We start from the raw sequence: 26,716 nt of genomic DNA, 5'->3' as shown, positions 1-26,716 counted from the left end.
ATTTGCCATGAAAGGTCCTCACAAGAGAAGGCAGAACAGAGTGACAATAAAAAGCATTAGTGACAAGCAATGCTTCTAGTTTACTACAAAGCAACTTGTGAAGCAAAGAATGAAAAAAGAGCCACAACGGTGTAGCATTTAAAGTATAGGAACAGGAGACACAGGTTCGAAACCCCATTCTGCTACGGAAGCTAGCTAGGTGACTCGTGTTAGTCCCTCTCTCCATCTAGCCTACCTCACAGGGTTTTTATTTTGAAAAGAAGGAGGGGGAGCAAAAGGAGGAGGAAGAGGAAAAGGAGGAGAACAAGGAGAACAATGCTGTAAGTGGCCTTGGGTCCCCATTGGAGAGACAAGTATGGTGAAGATATTTAAAGAAATAATTAGGTGGCAATTATAATAAGAAACGCTGGAGTTTGACCATGGTCACAGTGGAACTGAACAACAAGGGGACCTGTTTTGTACACTATCTGAAAACGACACTCCTATTCACATGGTGGAGATGGTGGAACGTATATTCCCCCCCAACCACAAAGATGGTGCTTCACTCCTTGGGGAAAGAATTGTGTAAACTGGGTACCCCAGGCAGTTGGGTGTTAAATTGTGGAACTCCCTGCCCCAGGATGTGGTGATGGCTGCTGACTTGGAACGCTTGAAGAGGGGAGTGGACATGTTCATGGAGGATAGGGCTAACCACGGCTACTAGTCAAAATGAATACAAGTCATGATGCATACCTACTCTCTCTAGTATCAGAGGAGCATGCCTATTATATTAGGTTCTGGGGAACACAGGAAGGATGCTGCTACAGTCGGCTTGTTGGTGGGTTTCCTAGAGGTCCCTGGTTGGCCACTGTGTAAACAGACTGCTGGACTTGATGGACCTTGGTCTGATCAAGCATGTCTTTTCTTGTGTTACAAGCACCTGATTAAAAATGAAGCTGTTTCCTTCACTTCTTACTTCAGCCAGTACAGTGACAAAAAACTACTTTTTCACTGACAAAACAAATGTGGGCTGAAGGTGTGGAAGTGGAAATATAAGCCCAAATCAGGTACATGTACCCAGGATATTTTTATTGTCTTGTGAGTGTAACCTCCTACACTAGATCAAGGCCTTCTTAAATTAAAAAAGAGAAATCAGAACATTAATATAAATCCAACATTACTTACTTTATTTAAAAGGGCTTTTTAGTTAAGGTTCACATACAGCGCCTATTATACATATAACCACAAGATGGTACCAAAGGACAGATATTCCAATTGGCAAAGTTCAGAAAACAAAGTTTAAAATTGGTCATGGAAAGTCATTTAGCAGACAGTTGTTAAAAGAAAAACTACAACGCATAAGGAAAATCTAGTCCACAATTGGACTGAAAATCTGGGCATGAAATCAGCAGAACCTTGTTCATTATAACAGAACTAAATCTGGGGCAACAGGACTAAACCATGTTAAATGTGTGACAGCGCGATTAAGTGAACTATAAGGTAGGGATAAGAAGCTAAGAAATCAAATAATCTGTAAACTGGAAGAAGTGTTTATTACTTTAGCATATATCACACAGAGATGCTACATCATATCAAGGCTAGGGGGAATAAAAACATAGGGTCGGATCCAGCCAGCTTTTTCACTCAATCTTACCCAATTCCTTTCCACGATAGCCCCCATCTCACATGGCTTTTGTACACCACGATCCCCAGCACAGCCTGTTTTGGCAGTCAAAAATGACGTCTCCTTCCTTTCCCACCAGCAGAAAAGCTGGTTGGTTCCAACCCACAATACGGAGTCCTTGTTTCTGACCTCATATCTATTGCTTCTAATAATTGAGGAAAGTGCCTAATTTGGAACAATGAACCAATTTCAGTATTTGTGTATTTGTTTCCATTTTTTAATTCACCTTTAATGTGCCTATGAATAAAGGTAATATCTGCCTATTGCCCGCCAATCCATCGCCTGGCTCAGAGCAGGCATCATGTGCGCAGCCAGGCGCAATGCAATCGCATCACTTTCGGGTTTATCCCCACTAGCATTTTGGGGGTGTGAGTGCTAAAACATCCCGTCGCGATGCGCCGCTTCCAGGGTAAACCTGAAAGTGATGTCATTGCGCCAAGTGCATGGAATTGTCACCCCAGCCCTGGCCAAAAAACCTCCTGTTGGAGGAGAGGGGGGTCTTGGCAACCCTACCTATATTGTATGAGTGATTGAAATGCTTGATACAAAAAAACATGTGGCACAAGTTGGATTCAACCAAACTTTTCTGCTGGTGGAAAAGGAAGTAGCGAGCCAGCATGGTATAAGTGGTTAAGAGTGGTGGTTTGGAGTGGTGGTCTCTGATCTGGAGAACTGGGTTTGATTCCCCACTCCTTCACATGTGCGGCGGAGGCTTATTTGGTTAACTGGATTTGTTTCCCTACTCCTACACCTGAAGCCAGCTGGGTGACCTTGGGCTAGTCACACTCTCTCAGCCCCACCTACCTCTTAGGGTGTCTGTTATGGGGAGGGGAAGGGAAGGTGATTGTAAGCCGGTTTGATTCTTCCTTAAGTGGGAGAGAAAGTCAGCATATAAAAAACAACTCTTCTTCTTCCTGTGACTGCCAAAGAAGGCTATGTTGAGAATCATGGGACCAGGGCTTTCAAAAGCCATGTGGCTATAGTAGCGAGGGGAACTGGATGAGACTGAGTGAAAAAGCTGGCTGGATTCAACCCAAATACATCTTTTACAGAATCAAATTATGTCGGTACAGATGTAAGCAAGCTTTCAAGTTATGGAGAACTCTCTACCCGGAATCAGAGACAAGGATTTTTAAAATAAGCAGTCTATTCCAACACACTTAAACTTCAGACAGTACCAATACTATGAAAAATGGATTGGAATGTCTGTATTTATTTCAACTCGTACTCTGTTAAATTTTATCTACTAAAACATTTGATGGAACAAGTGACATTAAGTCAACAAAGTGCATTCATTTGCACTAGCCAATGTGTTCTGCAGCAGAATAAAGAAGAGACGGGGAAAGGGGATTTAGATGACCTGTTTGGCTATTTCATGGCATAATCCTAAACAGAGTCATCCCTTGCATTCAGTTGACTTAGAAGGAGATAACTCTGTTTCAGACTGTACTGTTAGGGGTATTCAGACTCTTTCGCATTTAGTCAAGACCCATATTGATATCACTGCTTCCTTCCAGGAAAGTCAAGGCCACCTTTAATAATGAGGTGAGGGAATGGGCTCTGGAAACCAACTGGAGGGGGGGAGCTTTGCTTTAATGGTCATCCCTGGGTGAAGGACCCTGGGAGGCAGCGTGGTGTACTGGTTAAGAATGGTGGTTTGGAGCAGTGGACTCTGATCAGGAGAACTGGGTTTGATTCTCCACTCCTCCATGTGAGCAGCGGACGCTAATCTGGTGAACCGGGTTGGTTTCCCCACTCCTACACACGAAGCCAGCTGGGTGACCTTGGGCTAGTCACAGTTCTATTAAGAGCTCTCTCAGCTCCACCTAACTCACAAGGGTGTCTGTTGTGGGGAGGGGAAGGTGATTATAAGCCGGTTTGTTTCTTCCTTAAGTGGTAGAGAAGGTCAGCATATAAAAACCAATTCTTATTCTTCTTCATTCCCACCCAAGACCAGAGCTGCTAACGTTCTTTCCATTCCCCGGTTGTCTTTAAACATGGCACAGCAAGTCACACGTGCCTAACTGGCCTTCCCTAACTATTGTGAGAATCTATCGTGGGGAGGCACCGTGGCTCAGCGGTAGAGCACCTGCTTGGCATGCAGAAGGTCCCAGGTTCAATCCCCGGCATCTCTAGTTAAAGGGACTAGGCAGGCAGGTGATGTGAAAGCCCTCTGCCTGAGACCCTGGAGAGCCGCTGCTGGTCTGAGTAGACAATGGTGACTTTGATGGACCAAGGGTCTGATTCAGTATAAGGTAGCTTCATGTGTTCATGTATCATGCTGTGTTTAAAGAGGCATGTGTAATGAGAAGGAGCATTAGCTGCAGAGAGGCAAAAAATTAGTGACAGGTAGGGGGACACACGGGGACTGTGGCTGGGAAGGTCACGGCATCAGGTGGCAACCCTGGAGTAAAGTTACAGGATAATTACAGAATAAACCACGTACTTAAGGAAAACTTCAGTAATTTTCATCTGACTATAACAAAGGATTCTAAAACAGAGATTTTCAAAGTTATGTTGAACAATAAATAATAATAATTGAAAAAGAAATAAATACGTAAATGCCTTATGAAATGCAAATCAAACTTCAGACATGCGTCCACTTTCAGAATACCAAATGCATCTTATCTTGCCTTACACAATAATGACAAATAAAAATAATATTCAAAAATGCAAGACCTGGTGTTCGAGCTCCGATGATCTCAAACTCATTCAAATGCAAAGTCCCTCACAAGGTGCACACGTTCATCCAACAAACACACACATTTCTGTTTGTAAAGCTCTGTTTGTTCCGACACTATTCATCATTGAAACATACAAATCAACAAGCAAGGGTTTTTCATACTCATTTCTTTCTAATTTCCCCTGAAAAATATTAACAAGGCTTTTGTGGTCCTTATAAAACGAGTGCAAATTAAAATAGCGGCTTATGTTGTAAGAGCTTCGACACAACTCATCAAGAATTTAATTTAATTACAAAATTAGTTTTATACCCAGGCAGCTACCATCAGTCTTCATGGTCAGGCAGCAATTTTCCAGAAAATCATCCATGTTTCTATTGCTAATGAACTGTCTTAAGCCACCAAACAAAGTTAGGCTTATTGCTATTATTATTTATTTCTGAAATTTTTGTCCCGCCCTTTCTCCAAGCTCAGGGAGGCACACTTTGGCCCCCAGTCTCTATTTTACCTTCACAACAACCTTGTGAGGTAAATCAGTCAGAGCAAGACAAAGTGAATGGCTCATGGTTTCCCTCGTGACCTTCATGACCAAGTGGCAATAGGAACATGGGTCTTCCAGTACACCATAACATGGCAATCGCCTCTTGGCACAATAACATGAATCTCAGAAAAATATATGTACATAATCATTATGACTGGGCGACAGCTTCAAATGCTCCAGGGTGCTTCACCCAAACAGGTACTGGCAGAGAACTGCAACTGCACTAGAGAAGAGTTTATTTTTATGTAGACTTTCTCCACCACTTAAGGAAAAAGCAAACTGGCTTACAATCACCTTCCCCCCCCACACACACACACACAACAGGCACTTTGTGAGGTAGCTGAGGCTGGGAGAGTTCGGAGAGAACTGTGACTGGCCCAAGGTCACCCAGCTGGCTTCCTTTGGAGGAGTGGGGAAACCAACCCCGGTTTGGTGGAGGAGGGGGGAATCATGTGGAGCTCATGTGGAGGAGGGGGGAATCAAGCCCGGAATAGAACAGGGGGCCCCATGGCGTCCACCAACCCATTTCCTGGTGCCTGCCCAATATTTTCAGAAAGTGGGTGGGGCCAGGTGGGCTCCTGCCCAGTAGGGCTTCTGACTGCCCACTGGAGATGCGATTGGCTGTGCAGATTGTCAGTGTCAGGCGTCCGTCCCTAGCATCCCATAAGCAAACTCATCCAGGCAGGTAGCTCTGAAGCAGTAATACTTTATTAGGAGCAAAAAGACAGATTAAAGGACTGACTGCCTACAGGCAGATGAGACTAGTAATGGGGAACACAGGGAGGTTACATGCTTAAGACACTACGGACTGAAAAAGTAAACATTGCTAGGCAACCTCGAGATAAGAGGTTCCCAGGAAGACAGACTAAACATTACCACAGCTGCAGAAAACAGGATGAGCGAAACTGTACACAGACGTTCATAGGCATGAGAATCAAGGACTTGATGGGTGGCCAGAACCTGGCCTGACTCATGTCAAGAGCCTTTGCTCCTGCAAAAAAGGCAAAGGCCTGACACAGATAACACTTCAGCAACAACGGCCACAACGGTGTTGGTTTTATTCTCTCTCTGACTCCTCTTTCCCAGTGTATCTTTAAAATTTACTCCTCTTGTCCGCCACACTTGAGCTTTCTCTATGTGGGTCACTGGCTCTTCCTTCCACAATGGCCATTTTGTGTCCCACCTCCCATGGTGGCCATTTTGTGGTGGCGCCTGCCATCCTGTGTCAGAATTCCAAAGGTGCCCACAGGCTCAAAAGGGTTGGGGACCCCTGGCATAGAACCTTTTGCACCAGAATGGCTTTTGCTCCACAGCTCTCTTGACAGACCCAGTGTATGAACAGGTCTTAACTCCATCCAGACTTAGTGGTAGGAGTATGAACTGGGAAGTTCACTGTTCCTATTTTGCCTCAGCCACCGACTCACCACGGCCTGAGGCAAGGCACTGTTCTCTCACGGGGATGACAGCACCAGCTCACTTTGCAGGACTGTTCCACGGACTGCTCATATAACACATGCAAAGCTCCCAGAGCACTAAATACGAAGGTTCGGAAAGTAATAAATGAACCCTTATCTGCTAGTGAGCCGTGTGGCGCAGAGTGGAAAGCTGAAGTATTGCAGTCAAAAGCTCTGCTCACAACCTGCGTTTGATCCTGACAGAAGTCAGTTTCAGGTAGCCAGCTCAAGGTTGACTCAACCTTCTGTCCTTCCGAGGTCAGTAAAACGAGTACCCAGCTTACTGGGGGTAAAGTGCAGACGACTGGGGAAGACAATGGCAAACCACCCCGTAAACACAGTCTGCCTAGTCAACTTCAGGATGTGACGTCTCTCCATGGGTCAGGAATGACCCGGGGCTTGCACAGGGGACTAACTTTCCCTTTTATCTGCTACTAGCAATACTAATTTCTCCCGATCTGACCTTCCCAGGAAATGAGATATAATGGTCCTCAAAAATCTTTTCTGCTCAGCCTCAAATCTTGGGCCCCAGAGGACCTACAGTCACAGGAGCAAACTCTTTCTCTATATGGAATCCCATTGAAGCAATCTTCTAAAATGGCAAGCTGTAGAATATCTAGGTATGCCTCAGTGAAAGCCTTTCTATACTCATAATTCATGATATCAGTAAAGTACGCTGGAAGAGTCAGGGGAGAAGGAAGTAACTGCCTGTAAAAGTGGGTTGTTCTCAAAATTCCCACAAATCCAACATCGGCTTGGGTACTCTGGCCTAACAATCTTTGTTTTATTAAAACTTTGGCTGCATGGAAGCCAGGGCTTCTCAGGTATTCTTCTGATAATCCAATGTTAACCAGTACAAAACCACATAGGAACATAAGAAAGGCCATGCTGGATCAGACCAAGGACCATCAAGTCCAGCAGTCTTGGCCAATCAGGTGCGTCTAGAAGGCCCACAAACAAGACAACTGCAGCAGCAGTGTCCTGCCTGTGTTCCACAGCACCTAATATAATAGGCATGCTCCTCTGATCCTGGAGAGAATAGGTATGCATCATGACTAGTATCCATTTTTACGAGTAGCCATGAATACCCCTCTCCTCCATGAACATGTCTGCTTCCCTCTTAAAGCCTTCCAAGTTGGCAGCCCTGACTTAGGCTTCATCTCCCCATATGTCAAAGTTAGGAGGCTTGGAGATGTAGAAAAGATAATTTTCAGCCAATAATTAACGGCTGCTTTATAAACCAAGGATGCTATTGAAGGCAGAGATGTGGCTTACTCGCTGATGCACTAAAGACAGACTTCCAAATACTAGTGGCGCAGTCCTAAGCAGAGTTACACTTTTCTATACCTGCTGACTTTAACGGACTTAGAAGTGTACAACTCTGCTTAGGATTGTACTGTTAAGTGTCACTGCTGTTGTCTCCTATTCCAGGAAGCATCTTAAGTGGCTTCTATAGCACCTGTAATAACTGCTTCCCAAATGCATGGCACAAATGCATGTGCTATTAATTCAGTGGCAATAAGGTCACGTGTACTATTTGACTGTCACCGAATAAGCTCGATTTCTCTTCGACTTACAGTGCAGCCACTTCAAGACTTAGGAACAAGAAATTTTCCACAGAGTGTTTCCAGAAGCCACTGTGTGAAGAACAGATATATCTCCCCCCACCACCATCACCCCAATTCATTTAGCTCATCTTCCACTTGGCTATCGAATTGTCATTATCACAATACCAAGAACAATTTAAGCTCAACGGGAGCCAAGTTAGGAGGGAAAGCTGCTTCCAAGAGGGTTTTTTTTTCTTGTCTTCCCCTCTTCTCGGCTGGAGAAAGTATTTTAGGGCTTTATTTCCCATAAATCCACATCCCGGCAGTCAGCATTCTCAGTACTTATATTTCAATAGCAGCAGCAGTGGTGGCTGCAAAAATCACTTCCTTGGCAATACGCTTCATTCGCCAATCTGCTTTCTGCTGGTAAATCTCTCTAATGCTTTGTTACAGTACAGTGGTCCTTAAGCTGCAGGGCTCCCCAGGTCCTCCCTCTTCGACGACAGGAGGATTTTGGGGGCGGGCGGTCGCACGCGCAGCTGCGCGTTATATGTTTACATCACTTCCGGGTTTAGTCCCGGAAGCGCCACGTTGCAAAGGGGCCCTTTACCACTTAAACCTCCTGTTTGGGGTTTTGAGTGGCAAAGGGCCCCTCCGAGATGCGGTGCCTCTGGGGCTAAACCCGGAAGTGACGTAAGCACATCACATGTGGCCACAGCTCCAAGCAGGCTGATGGATTGGCGGGCAATTGCCCGCCGGTTGAAGCAATCTGGCAACCCTACACATTACCTAAGTAGAGAGTCACAACATGAAGTAAACATCCATGTCTTTGCCCTTTCAAACACTCAGGTTTTTCCCTGAAGAAGAGAACAGGCTCAGGTAGAGATGGCAGTAGGCAAGGTATAGTGTCCAGGCTACCAGATGACATGGGCAGAGAGGTTGTTGAGACCTGGCTGCACTGGATGGGTACAAATTCCCCCGGGGTAGATAGTATGCACCTGAGAGTGCTCAAAGTACTTTCTAGGGAGCTTGCAGAGCCTTTGTCCATCATGTTCAAGACCTCTTGAAGGACGGGAGATGTGCCAAAAGATAGGAGGGGGGCGAATGTTATCCCAATTTTCAAAAAAGAGAGGAAGGATGACCCAGGAAACTACAGGCCAGTCAGTCTGACTGTAGTCCCAGGGAAGATACCAGAGCAGATTTTAAAGGGATTAATCTGCAAGCATCTTAAGGACAACTTGGTGATCCGGGGAAGTCAGCACAGATTTGTCCCCAACAGGTCCTACCTGATCAACTTCGTTTCCTTCTCTGATCGAGTGATGAGGTTACTGGATCGAGGGAAGCTCAAATCAAAGCTTACAATTGCCTTGCCTTCTTCTACCCACAACAGACACCTGGTGAGGTAGGTGAGGATGAGAGAGCTCAAAGAGAACTGTGATTAGCCCAAGGTCACCCAGCTAGCTTCATGTGTAGGAGTGTGGGGAAACCAACCCGGTTCACCAGATTAGAGTCTGCCGCTCATGTGGAGGAGTGGGGAATCAAACCTGGTTCACCAGACTAGAGTCCACTGCTCATGTGGAGAAGTGGGGGAACAAACCTGGTTCACAAGATTAGAGTCTGCCGAGGAGTGGGGAATCAAATCCGGTGCTCCAGAAAAGAGCCTGCCACTGTGCCACGTTTCCCTTTAGGATTAGCCTTCTCCTAGGCTGTCTCAGAATAAGTATTGCAAAGCAAACTACACTGACCTTAGTTACACCCATGGAGCCTTGGACAGCTGTTAAAGACTCACATGACACTTAGGATTAGACTGACAGTCTTATTTTATGCAGAACAGCTGTGCATCAGAGGAAGGCTACTGTTTCGATCTAATGGAGCTCGTCAAGCAATTAACACTTGTGCTAATTGCATGTAATCCCTGTCTTTAGCGTGCTCAAAGGAACCCTTCAGTCATGAAAATTAGAAGCCCAATGTCCAAAACAACATCGATGAGATGAACGCTAAATGGATCGTTTTCTTGACACGCTCCTCCGCCGAATTGAAACCGAAGGTTGATATTCTAGAATAAGTGCAACAAATCACTCCCAGGCTGCAAAACACGTTGAAAACTAAGTCACACATACAGAGTTGTGGGATGTTACTTATTGTCACGCAGCACATGCTTTGTCCTCGATGGTGTCTTCCTGCTGTGGGAAAACAATAGAACTGAACACAAAGGCAGAGAAGCGTGGAGGCCTGTACACATGTGCTTAATGCTTCTGCATGTGCATGAGAGTGGAGTGGCCATTTGTTTCTTCTGGTGGCAGCACCTTGCACCTTGCCGTTCCAGAAGGGCCATCACCTTTACAGGGGGCTGTCACTGGAAAGGGAAGTTGAAAAGACCCCTCGCACAACTATTATACCACACATGGCCTTTTTGATCGCAGCAAAGCAAATTAAGTTTTGCTGTACTAATAACATGCACTCGCAACGTTTATTCTCTTTGTCCTTTTTCCTAGAGATCTTCCTAATTCGTTCTCATAAAATCTCATAAATTCGTCCTCATAAAAATAAGGGGAGGGGCTGTGGCTCAGTGGCAGAGCATCTGCTCAGCATGCAGAAGGTCCCAGGTTCAATCCCAGGCATCTCCAGGTAAAGGGACTAGGCAAGTAGGTGATCTGAAAGACCCCTGCCTGAGACCCCTGAGAGCTGCTGACAGTCTGAGTAGACAATACTGACTTTGATGGACCAAGGGTCTGATTCAGTATAAGGCAACTTCATGTGTTCATATGTTCAATCTAATTATTTTTTATTTTACTGATTGCTGCTCCTTATATGGCCACCATATCCTGCTATGTGCACTTAAAACACGAGGCAATCAAATTGGGAGCAGGGTTGCAATCAAAAACCAGAAATCCCTGAACACAGAAATTGATCGGCAGTACTGCAGAGCCTCCACCTAATTTTACCCTGTTCACCACACAAGTAAACCTCACATGAGCTATTTGATAAGCAACAAAATATACTATAAGAAATGGCCCTAAGGCCCTCCTTTAGAGATTCCTGCATACACATGAAAGAATGTACACCACGTACATTAAGGTAACTTCAGGTGGATAGCCATGTTGGTCTGCAAGATTTGAATCCAGTAGCACCTTAGATACCAACCAGATTTATAGGGTATTAGCTTTCAAGAGTCAAGGGAGCTTTGACTCTTGAAGGTTTATACACAAGAAATCTTGTCAGTCTTGAAGAAATATTTCTTTTATTTTTTCAATACAAACAAGAAGAAACATTACAAAAGAGCACATGAATTATAATATCCAAATCTTTTCACCCCAATTTAACAAAGCAAAACAAGCAACATATCACACATACATAACACCGAAACAATTCTAACATTATGTGTGTATGTGTGTGTGTGTTAAGTGCTGTCAAGTCGCTTCCGACTCATGGTGACCCTATGAATGAAAGTCCTCCAAAATGTCCTATCTTTGACATTATAGCATGCCAAAATCTACCTTACTAATTAAAACATTTGGATTCTAAATTATTCTGTATATAAAAGTAATACCAACAGCTCCAATTTGACAAACATACCCTGATATTTATGCTTTATTCTTACCATGCCACTGTAACCTATATCCCCCTTTTGTAACTCCTTACCACATTATATATAATCAAATGGGTTATAAAGAATTTCAACTTATAGTCTTTATCTAAGCAAAACAACTCTAAACATATTATACTCTTACCTAATTATTCTAGTCTGGATTATATACTATCTCTTCTATGATTCAGCACTAATGGAATTTTCATATAATAACTACTCCCAGTAGGATTTTTTCCCCTTAACCGTTTCTATTTATAGAATCTTTACAAAACATATGTATAATCTTTACGAAGCATATATCTTGACGGTCTTTTATCTAGCATACATCAGAAATTTGTTAGTAAAAAGGAACTTTAGGAACATGCAAATATTAAGGGCAACAGTAGATAGAGAGAGCCTGGCTGAAACTGTCCATGATGATTGGCCAGCTCAAAAGAAAACGAGGCCAAAGAAACCGGGCCCCAGAAGCAACAGCAATGCCCAGATTGAGGAGGGGAATACCCTGCCTCTGATTCACCACAAGGATGTCTTGAGAGGTATGGAGACCTTGTGGGCCAGTTTGGAGAGAAGGATGCCAGAGAATGTGCCAGCGAGAAACCCAATCTGGTTCTTGCCAGAGTGCTCTGATCCCTTCTGGCCCTCAAAGCGTAGGGTTGCCAACCTCCGGGTGATGGCTGGACATCTCTCGCTATTATAACTGATCTCCAGTCAATATAAATCAGTTCCCCTGGAGAAAATGGCCGCTTTGGCAATTGGACTCTATGGCAATGAAGTCCCTCCCCTCTCCAAACCCCACTCTCCTCAGACTCCATCCCCAAAATCTCCAGGTATTTCCCAACCTGGAGCTGGCAATCCTATCAATGCACGGTCTCAGACCCAGTTATTAAAGACGTCAGCACAATCCTAGGAAGCATCACATCCTTTTAAGCCCATTAACTTCAACAGACTTAGAAGGATATAAATTCTGCTTAGGACTGTAATGCATGTCTTACACTACCACTGAAAGCATTTCTGTGTCCTGGCAACACCTAGCCGAGAGGGAGGCATCCAGGTGTGGCCCACAGCATCATCCCTGGAAGAGAAGAAACTACCGTCCTGTGGTCTTCCACAACCTGGGCACCAGGTGCCAAGTGTTTACATTACCAACAGCACCTGGACTTTTGCAACTCTGGATCTCTTTCACGTTCTAAGTCCACACAAATAGTGCATCATTTAAACATTCTAATGGCCATTCGTTTCAGACAGCAATTCCAAGCCAGAAGCTATTGAGGCAATAAACGCATACACGATTTAAGGTAAATCGTCTAATACCTGGACAGAGATTGCCCTGGTATTTACTCTTACTTCACTTCAATGGGACCTCTCAGTATTTACTGACTGACATTTTACAGCTTACAAAGCAATCTGCCTTTCTTGTCTCGCGCTCTTCATCTACCCAACGCAATGCCAAACAGCTGACTATCCTGTTTCTAAAAATGGACTGTGCTGCAAACAGCATCCTGACAATTTAATAATTTGTCAAAGTGATCCAACCAGTTATTATGAAGCACATATCGTGGGGTTCAGAGGTAAAGGTCACCGCAAAGATAAACTAGATCTGCTGACACTAGAAATCAGGGCAATTAATATATGTGTGTGTGTGTGTGTGTGTGTGTGTGTGTATATATATATATATATATATATATATATATATATATATATATATTTCCAAGACTTTACAATAAAAATACAAATTCTGTCGCTACACTTAATACAGCCGCAGCTTCAAGATACTCCTCTCTTTCTCCTGCCAGATTGCTCGTGTCCCAAGATCTTTCTTCATCGTGGCCTAAGTAGTTGTTTGAGAGAAGACAGATTTGTGACATACATGGTAGCTCTGACCAGCAATTCCTTCTCTCTCCCCCCACACCCAAACTTCCACCCTCGTGGTTTGGCTTCTTGACATGTTTACCAAACTACATGCAACAGATCTCAAAAAAAAAATTGGATGTTGCTTTCATAGTTTACCAAAACTAATTGGGTAATTGTTTTTTCAAATAATCAGATCGGCATGGAAGCGATAGTAAAGGTACTGGTGACCATTCCAGGAAAGGAACATGTAAACAACGTTCACCATATTTTGAGTTAAAATGGAACAGCCTCCTGGGGGAGAATACATGAAGGTTCAAAATGAACTAAGCAATTTGGGGTGGACAATATGAAACATATTCTGTTTTACAAATGCACACCTGGCTTATAACATTGAACTGATCTACTAAAGTGGCATGATTTTTAGCTGAGATTTTATCAGCGTTGGCAAGCTGGACCAAAAGGAACCTCAAGTTCTTCCTATTCCTTATAATTGCCGTGCATTTAAAAATGTAAGACTACTTCACCCTGAAAAATGATCTGCTACAGGTTCTTTGAAGGGGAAAATCCCCCAAATCAGACACGGGTATTTTAAGTTTTCCCTAAAATGTTTTTTTCGGGAGGGAAAGTGGCATGGTACAGCCCAATCTCATCAGATCTCAGAAGCTAAGCCGGGTCAGTACCTGAATGGGAGTCGACCAATGAAGACTTTGCAGAGGAAGGCAATGGCAAACCACCTCTGCTTCTCGCTGGCCTTGAAAGCCCCTTTCTAGGGTCATAATAAATCAGTTGGAACCTGACAGCACTTACGTATGTAAAATGCCTTTCAGAAAGGAAGAGCGTTGAGGCAAAGAATAGCATCAACTTCTGTAGAAATGATTATCGCAAATGACCAAGAGCAGCATTTAGGGGACCACAAAGGTTTTAATTACACAATTACAACTAATAAACCTGGACTCCCCCCCCCCCAAAAAAATCTTTTATTTGCAACTGGTTCTCAGGAATCACCGTCAGTGGAATGCTGCACATCTGGCTTATAACACTGAACTGATCTACTAAATCTATCTTATTGGGCAATATCCTCAACCCTATAATCAAGGTGAGCAATGGCTAACGCAGACTAGCATATTGATTGAAAACTGACACCAGAAAGCCATTGACACAATCCCGTTTGCCTAGCAAGGACTCAAGGATGCATCTTCAGCAGCCATTTTTTGCTGCCAAGTCCCCCTGTATCTTTCCTTCCAACAGCATTTTCAAGCTTTACTCACAAATTTAAGGCAACGTAAGACAAGTAATCGGACCTATTAATTGGACTCTTAATACATTTTCATTTTCTTTCTCAGTTTTCTTTGGAAGTTTAAACCCTCTGCATGGCCTTGACACGCTGAGTGATTAGAGCATTTATTGTGACGCGCGCTCTTTAAGAGTAAACTGACAAGTGCCTTTCTTCCAGCTTTCCCCACCTTCATTTAGCAAGCTTTCACCCTGTTATTTTTTAAGATTAGACCCTCTTTTAAAGGTAGAAGGTTACGGCCCCACGATAGCACTATTTGTCTTTCCTCCTTGCCTCAGAGCTCTACCGTAGTCTTTGGCTGGGGATGCCCTGTTATTTACAATGTATTATTATTGCAAGGTTGCCATCATCTGCCACGAGTCCCCTTCAAAACTTCCTGCACTTAATTGCAGGCGAAAGGGACAGGAGCGGGGCCGCTAGTTAGCGCCGTACCTGTGGCACTTACGACTTGAGCAGAGAGCCTTTCGAAGAAGGTGCATCATTCAGACTCACAAAAGCAACATGTTTTCGGAAGTAGTTGTAGTCTACGACGAATCGCCCTGTCCGAAAATCCGCGTTTCATGCTCCTTTTATCTGCTGAGTTACTACACCAACAGAACCCTGAAGCCTTCCTCCAGTTGGAGGAGGGGCCACTTCCCCAACCCTATAATCAAGGTGAGCAATGGCTAATACAGACCAGCATATTGATTAAAAACTGACACCAGAAAGCCATCGACAAGAAAGCCAAGAAAGGCTCCTTATGATGGAGAAAAGTTTCAAACTTGGTTGAGGAGAGCAGTAGGGTGATATACTTTCTATAGCACTTGAAAGAGCCTTGGTTCACTTACCGTGAAGGCTTCTTCTGCTCGTAGGTAAGAAGGGCGTCTTCATTCTGGGTTATTTTCCTTTATTTGCTAGGGAAGGCAGGATTCAACAAAAATGTAGGCCTTCCGGTTCCCCGGGGGAAATGACCCCCTCCCATCGGAATGCCTCAGTAGTTGAAAAGCTTAAACATTATACATTGGAAAAACTAGTACAATTCAATAGTGGAAAAAATGTCTTTTCCCCATCGATAAATTAGGTAACAAGGGAGATAACGATAGGTGACGACAGAACACCTTAAGGTTAACATGAACGACTTCACTCAAGACACCCTCCCAAAATTTCTCTCTCTTTTTTTTTTTTTTTTTGATGTGCTTCTGGCAGGAATTAGGGAGGGAAAGACGCCCTTCTTACCTACGAGCAGAAGAAGCCTTCACGGTAAGTGAACCAAGGCTCTTTCTCGCTCTAGGTAAGAAGGGCGTCTTCATTCTGGGACCTACCAGAGCTGTAACAGAATTAGGGTGGGAAGTTAGACCTCCTGTACTGCCTGAAGCACTCCCAGGCCAAATGCGGAGGAATCTCTAGAGAAGGTGTCTACCTTGTAGTGTCTAGAAAAGGTGGACAAGGAAGACCAAGTAGCGGCATTGCATATTTGTTCCAGCGACACCCTATGCCTAAAGGCCGTGGTGGTGGCTGCACTCCTCACAGAGTGTGCCGTAATGGTGGATGGAGTTAGCATGCCAGAGTTTTTATAGGCTTGGAAAATGCAGGCCTTTATGGTACTGCTAATTGCTGCCCGGGACATAGCCCCGCCTTTATTAGGCGCTGTCAAGGAAATAAAGAGGCGCTCTGATTTTCTAATCTGTTGAGTTCTTCTTATGTAGATACGTAAGGCTCTTTTAACATCCAAAGAGTGCCACTCTTTTTCCCTTTGGTTGGAAGGGTTTGGGAAAAAGGTGGGGAGAACTACCTCCTGCTCGAGATGAAAACGTGTGTGAACCTTTGGTATAAAGGAGGGATCTGTCCGAAGAACCACCCTGTTCTTATGGAACACACACAACTCTGGCCTTACAGAGAGAGCCCCGAGCTCTGATACCCTTCTCGCCGATGTGACGGCGGTAAGGAAAAGAGTCTTCATGCGGACCCACTTGAGGTCGACAACTCTGAGAGGCTCAAAAGGTGACTTAGTCAGGGCTTGTAATACTGTGCGCAAACTCCAGGAGGGGAACCTGTGAACCACCGCCGGAGAAGACAGTTTAACTCCTCTAAGAAAGGCACAGATATGAGGGTGTTTTGACAAAGGATAACCGGCCACTCGAGGGACTAGGGTGGCTATTGCGGCCAGCTGGCGTCTCATGGTGGAAACTTTAAGGCCAAGCTTTCTTCCATCTTGAAGAAAAGCCAAAATGTCTGCCGCCCTTGGTTTCAGGGGATCTTTGGTATTACGGTGGCACCACGTAGCGAAAACCTTCCAGGTAGCCCCGTATATTCGTTGAGTGGCTGGTTTCCTAGAAGCCAAGATGGTATCTACAATGCCTGAATTGTAGCCTTGACCTAAAAGTTCTCTCCTCTCAAGTGCCATACGGTTAGTCGATACCACCCGGGGTCCGGGTGGCAAATCGGTCCTTGGGTTAAGAGATCTTGTCTGAATGGGAGTCGCCAAGGTGGTTGGACGGACATCTGTTGTAACGCCGGATACCAAGGCCGTCTTGGCCAGTCCGGAACTACTAGTAGTACCGTGGCTTGAAGAGTCCGAATGCGTCTGATCACCCTGGGAATGAGAGGCAGAGGTGGAAACGCATACAGCAGTCCTGTCGGCCACGGGGACAGGAGTGCATCTGTTTTCTCCGCTCCGACCTGGTGATACCTGGAGTAAAACCTCTTGAGTTGGGAGTTGGCTGGGGTTGCAAACAAATCCACCTGTGGGATCCCGAATCTGATGGTGATCTGATGGAAGATTTCTGGGTGCAGGGACCATTCGGCCTCGTCGAGGTGTTGCCTGCTGAGCCAGTCGGCTTGAACGTTCTGGACTCCCTGTATGTGCTCGGCAGATATCGAAGCCAAGTGGGACTCCGCCCACTCTAAGATCTTGGAGGCCTGCTTGTGTAGGGATGATGACTTGGAGCCCCCCTGCTTGTTTATATGGGCCTTCGCGGCTATGTTGTCCGTCCTGATGAGAAGGTGTGTTCCCACTAGTTGAGGACCAAAGTGTAAGATGGCTTTCCAAATTGCTGTGATCTCTAGAAAGTTGATGCTTTTCTTGAGATGACTGGGTTCCCAGAGACCTTGAGCTGGCTGACCGTGTAGAGTCGCTCCCCATCCCGCCAGACTGGCATCCGTGAACAGCTGGACGGGAGCTTCGTGAATGTATTGCAGTCCCCGAGATAGATTGTCGGGAACCGTCCACCAGGACAGGCTCTCTCTGACCGAGTCCGAGAGGCTGAGGAGCTTGTGTCTTTTCCTGGCAATGTCCTTCTGGAAAGGGCGGAGGAACCATTGTAACGGTCTCGCCCGAAATCGAGCCCATGGTACCGAAGGGATGCATGAGATCATGTGCCCTTGAAGCTTGGCCATTGCCATAAGCCGAAATGTTGGGGCAGATTTTGCTTGTTTTGCCAGTGAAGAGATGGATTCCACCTTCTCTGTTGTGAGGATGAAGGAGTTGGACGTGGTGTCGATGACTACACCTAGATGAGTCAGCCTCTGTGACGGTATCAGTTGACTTTTGCTCCAATTGATCAGGAATCCGTGTTTCTGCAAAATCTTGATCACGATGTTGGTGTGAGTCCGACTCAGCTCCTGCGTAGGAGAACAGATGAGGATGTCGTCCAGATACGGATGTACCTGGACTCCCAGTTTGCGGGCCTCCACCATGAGGGTCACTAGGATCTTTGTGAACACCCTCGGGGCAGATGTTAAGCCGAATGGTAGGGCCCGAAACTGGTAGTGGTCGTCCTGGCAGGAGAAGCGTAGAAACTTCCTGTGTTCCCGGTGAATGGGGACATGGAGATATGCCTCGGTGAGGTCCACCGAGGTCAGGAAGGCTCGGGGAGTCAGCGACTCTGAGATGGACTTTAGGGTCTCCATCCTGAACCTTTTGTAGATGACGAACTTGTTCACCCACTTCAGGTTCAGGATGGCTCTCCAGTCCCCGTTTTTCTTTGGCACCGTGAAAAACACGGAATACACTCCCGAGTAGCGCTGTGAGTACTCGACGGGCTCTATTGCCTGAATGTCTAAGAGGTGGCGAATAGCTTCTTGTGTTCGAAGAAGTTTGTCTTGGCCTAGTGGTTTTGTCTTGGATATGAATCTTGGAGGTGGGGTCGTGCGGAACTCTATCAGGTATCCCTGAGATATGATGGAGGATACCCAGTGATCCGTCTGGGATGACTGCCAGGCCGCCATAAAGCGGGTGAGACGGCCCCCCACCGGACCGATGGGGACGTCATTGCTTGGATTGTTGAGTTCCATACCCAGCTCTGTCAGTGGGCTGGGCGGAACGAGGGGATCTGGAATAACGGCCTCCCCTACGAAAGGAAACCTTGTAAGAGTTCCAAGAACCTCTCCGCTGTTCACCACGAAATCTCTGTAGTGTGTGGGAGGAACGAAAGGGACGAGAGTAGGATTTTTGATCTCTCCTATAGCTCTTAGGAAGAGCTTTCTTTTTATCCCTAGTCTTGACTAAGATAGGGTCAAGCTGGTCACCAAAGAGCTTCTTACCTTGGTAAGGAAAGCCCATTAGATCGGATTTGGAATGATGGTCCACTTGCCAAGGCCTAAGCCAAAGGGCCCTCCTGGAAGCCAGTTGAGTAGCGATGGCTCTGGCTGAGAAGGAAAGGGTATCTAGGGAAGAGTCTGCCAGAAAGGTGACTGCCCGTAGGATCCTGGACACTCCCTCCTGGGCTTTCTTATTCCTTTCTGGAATGAGTTGACGTAGTTTGCGTGTCCAGACTATAGCTGCTCTGGATACTAAGGCCGATGTGATAGAGGCGCTGATGGCTAAGGCAGAGGCTTCGTGTGCCCTCTTGAGGGAGATCTCTGCCTTCCTATCAAGAGGATCTCTGATAGAGCCCATGCCATCCCTGGCCACTACGTCATTGGAATGCAAGGCACAGATAGGAGCTTCCACCACCGGGGGCTTAAGCAATTGAGCCGAGGTGGGTGCTAGATCATAGAACTTCTTAGCTATAGCCGGTGCCTGTCTATTTGCTAATGGTTTTTCCCATTCTGCAGTGATTAGGGATGTGAAGTAGTCTGGAACCGGGATCACACGAGAAGGGTTGTTATGTCTGTGAAAGAATTCTTTTGATCCTTTCAGTGAATCAGAGGCTTGGGGTTCCTGTGTCTCAGACAGGTCCAAAGCTTCTAGAGTTTTTACCAATAGGGAGGGGAAATCCTCCTGAGGAAAGAGCCTCAGCTGTTTTTCTTCTGGTTTTGGAGGGTCCCCCTCTGGGGAGGAATCCTCCTCCTCCTCCTCCTCCCCATTGTCCTCCTCTGAGGAATCTGGGGGAGACTGGGGCTGAACGACTACCCTCCCTCTGGTCTGGCCATAGGCTTGGGCAGTAGCTTTCTCATTCCCATGCCCCTTATGTCTGTGAAGGGAACTGGGTCCCTCTAGAGGGTCCTGGTAGTCCTCCGCACCTCTAACAGAGGGGGTGGGGGTAGCCTGAGCCGCCTGGAGCCCATCTACAAAGACACTTCTAATGAGCTCCGTGAGCTCCGCTCTTAAGGCAGCTAGCCCCCCTTCGCTGGAAGCCCCCGCGAACGCTGGTACATTACCAGAAGCAGCCCCCTGCTGTGCAGCCATCGATCCATGGGAAGCCTCACTGCCGCTGGAAAGGACCTGGCTAGCAGCCGCGGCGGACATGGAGGGCCCGGCCGGCTCCAACGGGTCCGCGGAGCGGACGGCATCCTCCGAGGTAATTGGCGTCCGGCTAGCAGCCGCGCCTGGCGTCCGGCTAGCAGCCGCGCCTAGCTTCACGCGCTCCGCCACGGACATAGCGGCTGGAGCGGAAGGCGGCCGGCTAGCAGCCGCGCCCGAGTCCCTCTTCTTCTTCTTCTTTGTCTCCTCTTTTGGGTCTGTCTTCCCCTTTCGCTTGGGATTCTTCCCTTTAGGGGGACTAGAGGAATCCCGGCAGCTCGAGGCTGCCGCGACAAGGAGACCCGGGTCCAAGTCAGTGGGAGAAATAAATTCGTCCTGGCTAGAAGCCGCCATTTTGTTTTGGCGGGAAAGGACGACTCCAACCCTCCGGGCCCCACACAAGACGCAACAAGGAGACAGATAACAGACAAAGACAGAATGCACAAAGGTAAGAATAGAAGAAGGGGGGGGACACGAAGGGGAAAGACTTTGTATTTTAAAAGATTCAAGAAAAAATGGCGGAGCACCGCCACAAACCTGCTTCCCTGACAAAGGCAGGAAACAAAACAGGGAGGGGGTCATTTCCCCCGGGGAACCGGAAGGCCTACATTTTTGTTGAATCCTGCCTTCCCTAGCAAATAAAGGAAAATAACCCAGAATGAAGACGCCCTTCTTACCTAGAGCGAGAATGATCATTACTGTTATACCTATCACTGCTATAGCACTTCTGAGCATTCAAAATGCCACACATGCATTTTTTTTTAGCTCAGGAGCCACCACCAAGACAGCCCTGCTCCAGCCTAACCCAAATGATGGGATTTAATTGAGAGGCTCATTTCACACCTAGCCATAACAACTTGGGAGCCATCTTCCAAGTTTTATTTTTATTATTTATCTTATTTTCTTTTTGTTGGTTTATACCCCACCTTTCTCCCCAATGGGGACCCAAAGCAGCTTATATCATTCTCCTCTCCACCATTTTATCCTCCCAACAGCCCTGCGAGGTAGATTAGACTGAGAGTATGTCTGGCCCAAGGTCACCCAGCGAACTCTCACGGCATGAGTGGAGATTCGAGCCCAAGTCTCCCAGATACTAGTGCGACACTCTTAACCGCTACACCACACTGAGTGACAGAATCATACAGTTCTCTCACACCCAACTACAAAAGAATGTGTCACTTGCCCAGGAAAGGCCCAGGCAACTGCCTCTCCACCCACAGAGCTGCATCATTCACACACCAGCATTTCTTTCACTAGAGTGATGCAGGAAAGTCCATAAAAGCGAAGACGATCTATGCACTTAACATGCCCACAAAAGATCAGCATGTTGGCCAACGATGTAAGCAAGAAGTCCACAGTTCAAAACTTGCTTCAGCCAAGAACTCACTTATCTGAGGCTAAGAGATTATATGCATAGTAATACTGGCCCAACTGTAATTCTGGCCAGCATGGTGTAGTGGTTAAGAACGGTGGTTTGGAGCAGGGGACTCTGATCTGGAGAACCAGGTTTGATTCCCCACTCCTCCACATGAGCGGTGGAGGCTAATCTGGTGAAATGGGTTTGTTTCCCTACAGCTGAGTCACTCCTACAGCTGGGTGACCTTGGGCTAGTCACACACTCTCAGCCCCACCTACCTCACAGGGTGTCTGTTGTGGGGAAGGGAAGGGAAGGTGATTGTAAGCCGGTTTGATTCTTCCTTAAGTGGTAGAGAAAGCTGACATATAAGAACCAGCTCCTCCTCCTCCACTACTACTACTTGGTAGGGTGTTGGAAGGATGGCTAATATAAAGTTAGGGGAGGGGCTGAGGCTCAGTGGTAGAGCATCTGCTTGGCATGCAGAAGGTCCCAGGTTCAATCCCCAGCATCTCCATTTAAAGGGACTAGGCAAGTAGGTGATGTGAAAGACCTCAGCCTGAGACCCTGGAGAGCCACTGCCGGTCTCAGTAGACAATACTGACTTTGATGGACCAAGGGGCAGATTCAGTATAGAGCAGCTTCATGTGTATATGAGTAAAGTTGCAAAGTATGCTAAACACATATGTTAAATATCATAATTCTTTGCTTCCTGTGATCTTAGTCTGAAGGGAAGGTTTTCTTCCCCCTAATTATTCCTGAAGAAATCTTAAACACATTTTCAGAGTATTTTCCCCTGCTCTTTTCTGTTTATCTCATGATATGTTCATTTTTTTCTGAAAAATAAAGCCAGAACTTCATAGGCAAGCAGGAAGCTGAATCTAAGTCTCCTGAGACCAAGTCCAATTAATGATAGCAGCTACTCTTAAAAATACTTCTCTGTCTGGTCTCTCGAAACAAAGCCTTTCAACATTAATAATATTTTTAAAAACCACAAAGAGAATCACAATGCACAATTGTGTCAGTAAACACAACAGTCAAAAGCAACAACAAAATTAACTCTGCAACCACAAGGACTAGAAACGTACATAAAAAAAACATTTACAATTGACTAAAATTCCCACAATTTTTATGAAGAATTTAGGGTAATGAGTATTATGGGTCTCTCCTGCCTCCCTTTCTAACAGGTACCTTGTTATTGGTTTTTCCTCCATGGACTTTCCAGAACTTTTTTGAGAGAGTATTATGCTCTCATGTTTCAACATTTATTTCAATGTTGAAAAAGTACAAGCAAATAAGGGTGGTGGATCACAACTGATTTATCCGCTACATTTTTGACAGGCCACATTTCATTCTGTTTGCACCAGACATACATTATGCTTAAAAAAAAAAAAAACAGTTTTGTTTTATCACTGTTGTGCTGCAGTCCTAAGCAAACATAACACACGGTGTGACCCACTGAGGTCAGTGGGACTTAGTTCTGAGTGAACATGCACAGGGGGCTGGGCTAAACATCTAAAGCAGATTTTTTTCCTCTCCGTGAATTTAAAAAAGACTTTTTTAATTTGAAGGAATTTTTCAAAACCAGCTGAATATGAAAACTAATTTTTTTCACTCTGCCTCCAAATGCGAATTCTGTTGACGGTTCTTTTAAGGAATAATTCCTCAAAACATTACGTGTGCTTGGTTTTTTAAAAATACAAAATATTCTCCTGGGTTTGTAGTCTTATGAATCTGAAACTACATTCCACCTCAGTGTGACTAAAAAAGAAAGAAAAGAAAAAGGTGAGGGAGGATGTAGACATCTCAAACAATCCAGGGATTTCAGATTTTTATCATCACCATTAATACTTTGGGATGAACTGGGTTGTTGTCTTTCCACTTGTCTGGAAGATGAAGGCGAACTCTGCTTTCCTGCCCTCATTTCTGAAGAGCTGAGGACCCCGGGGGCCATCACTCAGCTCAAGGTACTTCTGGAAGCTGGGCACTCTGATATAAAGTGATCTCCTGGCAAGGAGTGTTGAGACGAAAGGTAGACTTTCCATTCTATGAGACAACTTTAAAGCAGAAATCCAACAGGTTCAAGGTATGCATTATCTTGGATCCAGTGATGCGCAAATGGAAGGATAAAAGGACTTGGTACAGTTCTGCTTCTGCAAGATCTTGTGCTACACCCAGCGCTGGAGAGACAGCACGCTGCAGCGGTTAGGAGTGGCAGACTCTACTCTGGAGAACCGGGTTTGATTCCCTGCTCCTCCACATGAGCGGCAGACTCTAATCTGCCGATCCGAGTTTGATTGCCCACTCCTCTACATGAGTGATGGACTCTAATCTGGAGAACCGGTTTGATTCCCTGCTCTTCCACATGAGCAGCAGACTCTAATCTGGAGAACCGGGTTGGTTTCCCCACTCCTACACATGAAGCCTACTGGGTGACCTTGGGCTGGTCCCAGTTCTCTCTGACCTCTCTCAGCCCCACGTACCTCACAAGGTGTCTGTTGTGGGGAGAGGAAAGAAATTGTAAGCCGGTTTGATTCTCCTTAAAAGGTAGAGAAAATAGACATATAAAAACCAACTCTTCTTCTTCTCCTCCCTTGCCTAGAAATAGGCTGCACAAGATTGGCTAGAAATTGCCTAGAAATTGGCTGCACAAGATTTTGTGCAAGCAAAAGCACAAGTGGGAACACAATGACTCTGACTAACTGCAAGTGGCATTTCTCGCATTTCTACTTCCCCAAGAGCTCTGATGCATGCAGAAATTTTGCCTTGGATCTAACCCATTATGCATATACCTTGTTTCTTCTTCTTCTGATCCACCTTTTTCAGCAGATGCTATCCCCAAATCTGTTAGAGGGGTTGGGGGGGTTGGCAGGAAGGCCATTTGGCCGGCACTTCTAAGGTGGCCGCAAATTTAGATATACCGCATCTCGTATGTTTCACAACTGGTTTTATCCATATCAGACCAAAATCAGACACCCGCTCTTATGATGACTGGGGGTCCTCAAATGTTGGGGGTGGCCTGGGTCTCTATGGACACCTGCCTCTCAGACTTGGCTTCTGTGAAATTAAAGGCAGGGCCGAAGAAAGGCAGATGAAGCACACAGAGGCCTCCTCATTGCTCAAACCAGCCAGCAAGCTCACACAGAAGGGAAAATGGAGGGGAAAGTGTCTCCTGAAATGCTCACCAGTTGGCTAATCCTTTGCTGGTACAGGGCTTTTCCCGCAGCTCCCTCCTTCAGTCAGTACTGAGTAGCAAAGCCTAAGCCAAATCCTTACTCAAGACGCCTCGGGTCACCATGACACAATGCAAGCTCACGTCCTGATTCCTCAAATGCCCTCTTCTGTCTTCTCAAGTTGGGTTTGCCGAAGAGCACAAAACCACCGGCACCTATGTGCTATTCCCCTGTTGAGCCCCAGTGTGGCGTAGTGGTTGAGATTGTCAGACTCGAACCTGGGTCTCCCACATACTAATCTCCACTCTGCCATGGAAGGCCTCTGGGTGACCTTGGGCCAGTCTTGCCCTCTCGGCCTAACTTACCTCATAGCGTTGTTGTGAAGATAAAATGGAGGAGCAGAGTATGATGTAAGCCACTTTGGGTGACCATTAAATAATTTTTTAAAAAATAAATGTTTCCTTTGAAAAAATAAATGTTTCCTTTGAGGGAAAGCCGCTTCTAAAAGGTATCTTGGGGGAGAAATCCCCCCCCAAACCGAGCCCTTCGAATCTCAACCTTTGCCATCTGAGAATTTGAACAGAATTATGAAATGTTCAAGCTTACCTTGTTTCCTCCTGTTACAAATTGTTTGTAATGCGATCTCACAAACTGAGGGTGAACAGCAACAATCTGCACATAAAGGGTTCCAAAAAACAAACAAAAAACAAGACCCCAATGTATTAATATTCTTGATTTGTGATCTTACAGGCTGCAAAGGATTTCAGCACCCAAAATATATCCTCCTATTTCCACAAAATACATCAAATTTACATCAAATTAAACTTCTCTGGTAAATTTAGTGTTAACTAATTTGTTTCCATAGGAGCCTTGGGGGGGGGGAGGGTATTTCCTTTAGAGTGTCCACAGACAGCATGAAGAAAGTGATGTGGGAATCCCATAGTTTTTGCAGTGACAACCGGGGGAGGGGACTCTACCAAACTCTATCTACTTGGACTGAGAGAAGTAGATCATTCTTAATCCTGAAATTATCCATACAATGCCGTTAACATGAGGTTCCCTTCAATTAAAGTTGGGTCTTTCTGATGCAATTAAATCTATACCATACCACCACCTGTGCAAATGCCACGTCAAACCACTTAGCAAGCTTTGACCTACTTGCTTCCTGCATAGTTTTTAAAGCTCCGAGTTTCCAAAAAAAAAAAATCACTCTAGGGCCAAAAACTAGCAGCAAAATTCAGTTAAGGACACCCAGCGAAACAAACCCCAGTCCAGCCACTGAAGTCCCTAAGGAGTATAGAAACAGTAGGTATAAAACACAGGAGGGTATGATGAGTGCGTGTGTTGCTTTGTTTTTCAGAGTATGGGCACCTTCTGCATTTATCCTCCTGTACCAAGCGCCCTGTGGTGCAGATGGTAAGCTGCAGTACTGCAGTCAAAAGCTCTGCTTGTGACCTGAGTTGAAACTCAGCGGAAGTCAGTTTCAGGTAGACAGCTCAAGGTTAACTCAGCCTTCCATCCTTCTGAGGTCAGTAAAATGAGTAACCAGCTTGCTGGGGGTAAACTGGAGATGACCGGGGAAGGCAATGGCAAACCACCCCATAAACACAGTCTGCCTAGCAAATGTCAGGATGTGACGTCACCCCATGGGTCAGTAATGACCCGAGGCTTGCACGGGGGACTGCCTTTACCAAGTGCCCAGACTGAAGCTCCCAGCACCTAGCTCCAGTCCCATGGCAGCATTAATTCAGAAATATAGACCTGGCCTACATGTTTTCTTTCTATTGGCCGCCTTTTCTTCAGCCACTCCCCTAAAGGACCCATATTCTCCAGAGTTTGTCTTTTATGCATGGTTGTTTCACTCACCATCACCCCTCCAACGTCTTCAGGCCTTTGAGTTCATTGTG

At 45.8% G+C, this 26,716-nt stretch overlaps 1 protein-coding gene across 1 annotated transcript in view; it reads right to left on the bottom strand.

Annotated features, from left to right (window-relative positions):
* The window catches only part of VPS41 (VPS41 subunit of HOPS complex), a 180,497-nt gene that overhangs the window by 75,936 nt on the left and 77,845 nt on the right, over positions 1–26,716 (bottom strand). Inside the window, exon 7 of the mRNA XM_056857621.1 lies at positions 25,416–25,481. Coding sequence (XP_056713599.1) covers positions 25,416–25,481 — 66 coding nt within the window. The remainder of the gene's footprint in view (positions 1–25,415; positions 25,482–26,716) is intronic.

The sequence above is a fragment of the Euleptes europaea genome, chromosome 11 (genome assembly GCF_029931775.1).
Source record: "Euleptes europaea isolate rEulEur1 chromosome 11, rEulEur1.hap1, whole genome shotgun sequence".
Classification (NCBI taxonomy): Eukaryota; Metazoa; Chordata; class Lepidosauria; order Squamata; family Sphaerodactylidae; genus Euleptes; species Euleptes europaea.
Note: the sequence above shows the minus strand (reverse complement) of the source record. Positions and strands in the feature narration are given on the sequence as shown.